Source organism: Crocodylus porosus, unplaced genomic scaffold (genome assembly GCF_001723895.1).
Source record: "Crocodylus porosus isolate Cpor-Errol unplaced genomic scaffold, CroPor_comp1, whole genome shotgun sequence".
NCBI lineage: Eukaryota > Metazoa > Chordata > Crocodylia > Crocodylidae > Crocodylus > Crocodylus porosus.
In genome coordinates, this window is record NW_017728928.1 from 12821357 (window position 1) to 12828575 (window position 7219).

Here is a 7219-nt window from a genome sequence, read left to right on the forward strand (position 1 = left end):
GATCCTGGCCAGAGTCTCTCAGCTCTATGTCCTTCAAAACCCTGTTCATCTCAGCCTCATGTTCACTCAGCTCATTCTGGTGGGAGAAGCCAAGGAGCCTTTTCTCTCCCCTGCACCGCTGCCACCTCCCCACACACACTCACTCTTTCTCAATTTCATTGGCCTGGGGGTGCTTCAGCCGCGTTGCTTTGTCCACGTCCAGGAAGAGGTCCTTGAGCAACGTCTCTGCCTCTTTCAGACTTCTTGCATTTGCTTGCTGGAAGGCGAACGGCTTGTTCTGCTGGTGGTTATTTATGTCCTGTAACCCACAAAAGCCACTGGGGATTTGTTTTAATTTGAGAGACCTGCTTCCATGCAGAGCTACACGCGTGACTGATTTTCACAGTGACGCTGTGGAGGCCTCTATGTTCCTCTCCACTGTAAGGGATCCAGGCTCAAGACCTTCACAAAACCTATGCCTGGAAGCTATGGCTGTGTCAATGCAGATCTCCCCCCCACTATCACTGGTGCTGAATGTTCAGCATCTCACTGGCTCCCTATATAAGGGCAAATGCTGAAGTGCCCCCATCTATGGGTCATGCACATGTGGCTGCTCTCTCCTCTCAAACACCATGTACCTGCTTGAGCCTTGAATCCGTTTCCAGGATGTCCTTCTCCACCTGGTCAGCATTGACCTGCATGCGGGAGATGAGCATGGCCAGCTCATTGGCTGAGGACCTGAGGGAGGGGAAAGTAGAAACAATCTGGGGAAAGAAACCAAAACGCCTTGTCCATAGGCAGGACTCATGTGCTATGGGAAGCCCTTTTACATCGCCAGGCTGCGGCTGGGTCTTCTGGCTCTCTACCCTCTAATTCTCTCAGGCTCCAGCACGATTGAGTCTCTGCAGCTGCAAAAGTCAGTGGTCCAGAAAGCCCCCCATTTTGTCCAGCATTTTCCATGAGCCTTCTCCTGCTCAGTTTTCCCTCCTCTGCCGGATCTCTCCTGCTAGGACATGAAGCATAGGGAAAGAGACTGAGATAGTGGGAGTCAGAGAGAGCACAAGACCCATGCAAACTCACACTGCCAGCTAGGCTAATGCCGCTGTATGGAGCCATGGGCCCTATTCACCACTGCCTCACTCCAACCATCCGCTAAGGGACTGCTGTAGTTTTCAACACACTTCTGCTGAGATGAAACTGGACTCCTGCAGGGTGGACGAGACCCACTGTGGTCATAACTAGACGTTCCTGCCATAGCCCCTTTGTACGAACTACCTTCTGCACTCCGTGGGCAGGAGTCCCTAACATCAGATTTGAAGGTACTCTCAGTGGGTCCTTATTCCCCAAGGGGGGATGCTGCAAGTCCCGGCCAGATTGTCACTGTACAGTTCCCTACCAAGATCCAGGATGGTACCGTCCAGACAGAGCTGGTCCCAAGATTTCCACTGCCCTGAGCAACCCAGCAAATGCCTGCCTTCTCCGCTCTGCAACCATCCATGTCCACAGTTGTTGAACGATTTGCTGCCCCGCCAGTGAGCACCTATTTTATCTCTAGGGTAGAGTTGATGCCTGGAGCTGCACTGCGAATCCACAGATGTGCACTTATAGAGGCGTACACCATTTGTGCCATAGGCATGCAAACACAATGCTTATTCAGGAACGTTCAAGGTCACACAGCTGCATGCAGACCTATTGGACACATCTGAGGCCAGGTTCAGCAAAGATGTAAATGGCAGGGCCAATTATACATCCTCTCTGAAATGAATTGCTTCATGCAGCTGTGACCTGGCACCCAGCAAGCGCTGGAAGCAGACACAGCTTTCCTGCTGAGGAAGTGGAAGAGGTGGCATAGGTGGAACAGCAGCTTGCAGGAGAGGGCAAGTGGAATTAAGAGGCTGCTGCTTCCAGGCTGGACTGCGCAATCTGCTCAAAACTGGTTGGGAGGGAGCCGCTGTCCCCTCTGGGGCATTCTCCTGAGGGTTATTACACCCCTAGGGCTTCCTACAGCTCCTCTGCTTGGATAATCACTGGCCCAACCTGTCAGACACCCCACCCCTGAATCTGGCTCAGAGACTTTCAGAGGAATGATATTTACTTACACCAGGGCTCTGTTTGACCAAAAGGTGACACAAAACATAGAGCTGTAGAGATATTCAGATACACACGCGGGCACTTAGGACACATTCTGAAAGTTGAACACCGTGCACAAATATACAGTGCTTCCAGAAACACACACGGCGTCAGTCTCAGACATGTCCTTATGGGGATCTGTATAACCAACACATACTCTAACATATCGTAGAGACCCCCCCACACACACACACATCACACATGTATAATGACAGATCTGCACCCCCAATGAAAGAGGTTGCAAACAAACTTTAAAAATGGATTCTCCTTTAAAGGAAAAAACCATGGCTTTTTTCTTGCAGGCTGGCAGAGCTCTAGCTTGCAAGGGGCTGCTTGGGTGCCCCTCCTTGCCCCCCACGCTGTGGGGCTGGGGCCTGCGGGCAGTGGGTAGGGAGTGAGGGGCACTGGGTCAGGACTGGCCATTGATGTTTACAAATGGGTCCTGGTACAAAAAAGGTTGAGAACAACTGCTCTAGCTCAGTCCTGTGCAATTGCTATGTGGACAACACCACACCATGGCACATTCCTAAGTTCGAAAACATGTTCCTATTTTAATATATGATAAAATATACATGGTATTAAAATAATATACAATTATCTTAACACTTTATATGTATCCTTTCCTTCATGTTTCCCTATCGTCTGTATTTTAATTACTTTATTCCTTTCTATTTAACACCTCTGCTCTCTGCAAGCTCATTCATAGCATCTGATAAAATAGCGTTGCCTACAAAAGCTCACGCCTCTCTGAATGCATTAGTCTTCAGCATGCCGCCCTGCCCTGCCTTCTGTCATTATACGCACAGCACTGCCCACATGCAACTGTACACATTTGTATGCCTGCAGTGACAAGTTCAGCAGATGTGAATGTGCCAACGTCAATTAGGTGTCAACTGACAAGTCAACATAAAGTACTGCAGGAAGCAGAGACTGGCTGTGTACACGTCTCTGTTTGTACAGGTCATACCTACACAGAGTATAAATGTGCAGCCTGTCTGTAGTAGTGAGGTTCAGCGGATACACTACTGAACCAGGGGAGAAGCTGTAGAAGGTGCAGCCATGAGCTGGTCCCCTGTGTAGGAGGCTGGATGGTGGGGTCTAAGGACTTCAGAGCAGCACTCAGCTAGGAGCCTGTCCTGAGCTAGTCAGTGCATGGATCGGACTGGAAGCAAGAACACTGGTTTTTCATTTCAATCTCAGTTACACAATCCCCCGCCCTCCACACAGACACCCCTGGCAGCTCCTCAGCCCTGGAATGAGGAGGAGCTGATAGCAAATACTTGTGCACCACCCAAAATTCCTGCCGTGGCTCCCTGCTCAGGGAGGGGAGCGTGAGTCACCGCCCTGCGTCTGCTTGGCATGCCGAGACAACGCCGTGAATAACCTCTTTTATTCCAAGCTCTGCTTTTGCCTTTCTGAGCTAGCTGATATGGGCTGAGCAGAATCAACATTGTTCTGCTGCTCCCAACACCACACCTCCGACATGGGCCTGAACCAGGCTTGCACAGGTGACTATCCTTCACCTTGCAGACAGCCCAAACGGAGTTGAGTTTGTATTTGACTCCTATATTATCCATATAACAGACCAGATCAACATCCAGACCTGAACAGCCCCTAAAATCAGGAAGTGGCCATCTGGATCTGAATGCTGCAGATTGGGCAAATCTGTAATGAACACCAATGTCCGCATGGACTTTGAGGTCTTGCGATCCCTTCCTAACTGGTTTCTGAGTAGGCAGAAGTCACTAGGATGATTTGCTTTCGATGTTCATGAAGAGTTACCTCCAGGAAAATCAGAGAGGAGAAATCAAAAATACCCTTCTTCCGCAGGCAGATCCCAAAGCCAGACTAATAGAAATTAGAGACTGAAAGGTCCTACATGTCTCTCCACTTTCTCTCACCAGATACTAGATCCCTTACGATATCTTTGGGATTGCTTTGTTCAATCTTGGGTATAATGTCCCAAAGCTTTCAGCCTCTCAGTGTGGGAGATGGCTTTTAAGGGGCTTGGGGTTCAACTTCACTTGTGCCAGGTCTAGGCAGGCCTTCACAGGTGATGGGGTTTGAGATGAGGAAGCTGGTAGTTGTTGGGAGGCAGGTTTTCCCATGAGACAAACCAAGACTTGGAGCGCAGATGAAGGTCCCTGAAGAACTGTTCAGATCAGATGGGACCTGGGAGGACCTTTCCACATCAGCCCACTATCCGCTGACAGGGTCTTTAGGAGGAAGAGTCTTTGGGAAACATTAGGTAGCAGGACCCGGTTGTTGGAAAGGGACTATCAAACTTAGCAAGGGTCAGAATGATCCAGACTCTAGGAAAGATGGGGCTTGAAATGGGTTGCACTGAACGGTACCAGCCCTCTGACATGGAGATGCATTGGTGGGAGAGACGTGTTGATGTGACGGCAATGGGGACCCCAAAAAGAGAAACTGAAACAATGGGTGGGGGGCTGATATCTAAGAATATAGCCCACCTCCTCACAACTGGCCTTTGGGGAAACCATGTCATAATCTATTGTGTGTTGTACTATGCTACAGCATACTTCTGTGGTGACAAGACCCTTCAGACAGCCAGGCATTATGTCGCGCCAGAGTTCGGCCCCATTAGAAATCCACGTGGGTCTCTGTTCTTCCTCATTTCACTATCCTCCGGTTCTGCTGAACCTAGGACTAAGGATGCCAAGTGAAGTTTCGCCACCTTCCAATGGAGTTTACCATTTAAAATGCAGTTGAGTCAGGGGGAGTCGAGGATTCCCGTGTTTATGGACCAGAGCACTGCCTTTCTGAATCCTGGGAAAAGATGCCTCACATGGACTGGCGAATCGACCAGGACAGGAGCCATGAGCCTAAGTCCAGTCTTGACCAAATCATTCAACCTAGGAACCTCAAACGGCCAAATTGTTTCCTCACCTATACCCAAGGGATAATACTGAGCAGCCTCACTAGTGGATGCCAAGTTAAAGTCTGTAACCTGCTTTGAAGGTGCCAGGCAGGCATTGTTATACTTAAATAGGCTGGTGCCCCCAATATCTCCACCCTTCACCTTCTGAGCCCAAATTAGGACTCTGTCCTGAGAAGTGCTCAGGCCCTTTGCACTCCACTCAACACAAGGGCCAGGCCCGAGACTATAAAAGTCCTTGGTATAACTCCAGTTTCTTCAGCACTGTTGCATTTGGGATGAGTTTGGCCCAGTATGATTTACACAGGGCAACACAGACTCCCAAAGCTCCACGTTGATACAGGTTTAGAAAAGCTTTGCACAGGAGAAACCCCCCAGCTGGTGGGCATCTCTGTGGCTTAAACTAGATGTCTGAGGTTTCAGTGCATTTTGCTTTGGTTGATATAGATGAGGTCAAATAGCTTAAAGTGCATGTGAAAGAGACTGTAGAAGTGTAGGCAGAAATTTTCAAGCATGGGTGCCTCTGGGTAGATTGTTACTCAAGTGAAAGTAGGCCAAGCTTCAGAAGGCCTGGGGCTTTGCTGTCTCCTCTGGCTTCATTGTGAAGCACCTCAGGGAATCAGGCCATTGATCCAGGTGCCTGACCACAGAGTCAAGTGCCTGCAAGGGACATGCAAGTCTGGAGATGCTGAGCTTAAGGCAAGAGATGGTCACTTAATTTGGTTACAGGAAGTTTGGGGTTCATCTTCATTGACCAACCAATCTGGACACAACCAAGTCTAAAGGCTACAAGTGTGTAGATGGCAGGACCTGAGACCAGCTGTACCACTGCAGGGCAGGTTTCCCAAGTGGGCACCTTTGCAGGCGGATGCAAACTGTAGGAGTAACTATGGACATTATAACCTGTGCACCCCTGAAGTATTTCTATATGTATAGCTCTCTTAAAATCACCTCTTTTGAGGATTTTCTCCCCTACAACCAGGCCAGGAGCAACATTTGTAACCAAGCTCAACTGCTGGGATACCAAGCAAACATGACAGAGCTGAAGGAAGATAGAAAATAACCTTGAGCAGCGTGCGGCAGGGAAAATGCTGTCTTTAGAGGCTTTTCCTGTCACAGGTGCACAGAGTTTTCTCTGTCAGGAGCCCTCCAGCTAAAAGCAATGTAAAGTGTCTCTTCTCCCAGATTCGCATCACCCTCAAAGGAGAATTTGGTGAAACCTCTCCCCAGAGTGAGACTGAGCATTGCTACAAATCCTCTGGGACCTAAGTCACATACAGCCCTAAGAGGGGCAACCTTTGCAGTCTCAATGCATACATGCATGAGAGAAAGGAAGCAAGGACCAGCCTGTAGCCAGGATGGATGATACCAACAATTTCACCCTCCAGAGCTCCATCCATCTCCTGTTTCATTCACCCGAGAGCAGGGGATCGCTGGGCTTGGTGCCAACCAGGCCCTGGGCTTTTTTTCCCTTCTTGAAGGCTTGAACATTCCCCTCCAGGTCTGTCATCTCACAAGACAGAAGCACCCCAGCAACTGCCATTCACCTAGTTAGAGGTACAGTCCTGGGCCCCTGAATCTGCTACATTAAGGGTATTCTCCAACCAACAGCCCAGCAAAACTTTCATTTATTGTTGCTTCTACGATCCAAGAATGTCTTCTGAAACAGCCAGAGCCAGATGGTGCCTCTGGCATCACACCCTTCTTTCTGACCCGATTCCTGGACTGTCCATTCCACTTTTGCACATCAATGAAATACCTTCTTTGACCCTAGTGCCTTACAAGCTAGCCGCTGTATATGATCCCAACTGCCCCCGGAGGGGAGTTCAGCCCCCAGCCCATTCCCAATTCTCTGTGGAACTGCTTCCAAAGGACTCGACAGAAACACCTTCCTCCCGTAGCTCTATTCTGCACATCCCCTGTAGCCAGAGAAGACCCTTTCCCTCAGTCTCCTCTAAGGGACCCAACGCCAGATTCACCTGCAGAGTTGCACTTACTTGGTTGGCTTGATCGGAGAGCCTTTACTGGGGGAGACTTTACCCGCTGCCTTGAACATCTCAGCAGGCTTCTGGCTCCTCTTGGTGTCCAGAAAGCCGTTCAGGGTGTTTGCCGCTCTGCTCCCGTCTGTCGAGATGGAATGACAGGACCCGGGCTAGGCAGATCTGCTGTGTATTAAGGAGCAGTTTCTGGGTGGCTCCTCTCCACACTACA

The 7219-nt window shown here is 49.7% G+C and overlaps 1 protein-coding gene across 2 annotated transcripts in view; it reads right to left on the minus strand.

Annotated features, from left to right (window-relative positions):
* Positions 1 to 7219, minus strand: part of EVPL (envoplakin) — a 30196-nt gene extending 22977 nt beyond the window's left edge. The window contains exons 1-3 of one of the 2 annotated variants that reach the window (XM_019542619.1): positions 7006 to 7219; positions 618 to 717; positions 144 to 298 (exon numbers count right to left, since the gene is read on the minus strand). In XM_019542619.1, coding sequence (XP_019398164.1) covers positions 144 to 298; positions 618 to 717; positions 7006 to 7064 — 314 coding nt within the window. In that variant the 5' untranslated portion in view covers positions 7065 to 7219. The remainder of the gene's footprint in view (positions 1 to 143; positions 299 to 617; positions 718 to 7005) is intronic. The other variant, XM_019542618.1, reaches the window with a different exon arrangement.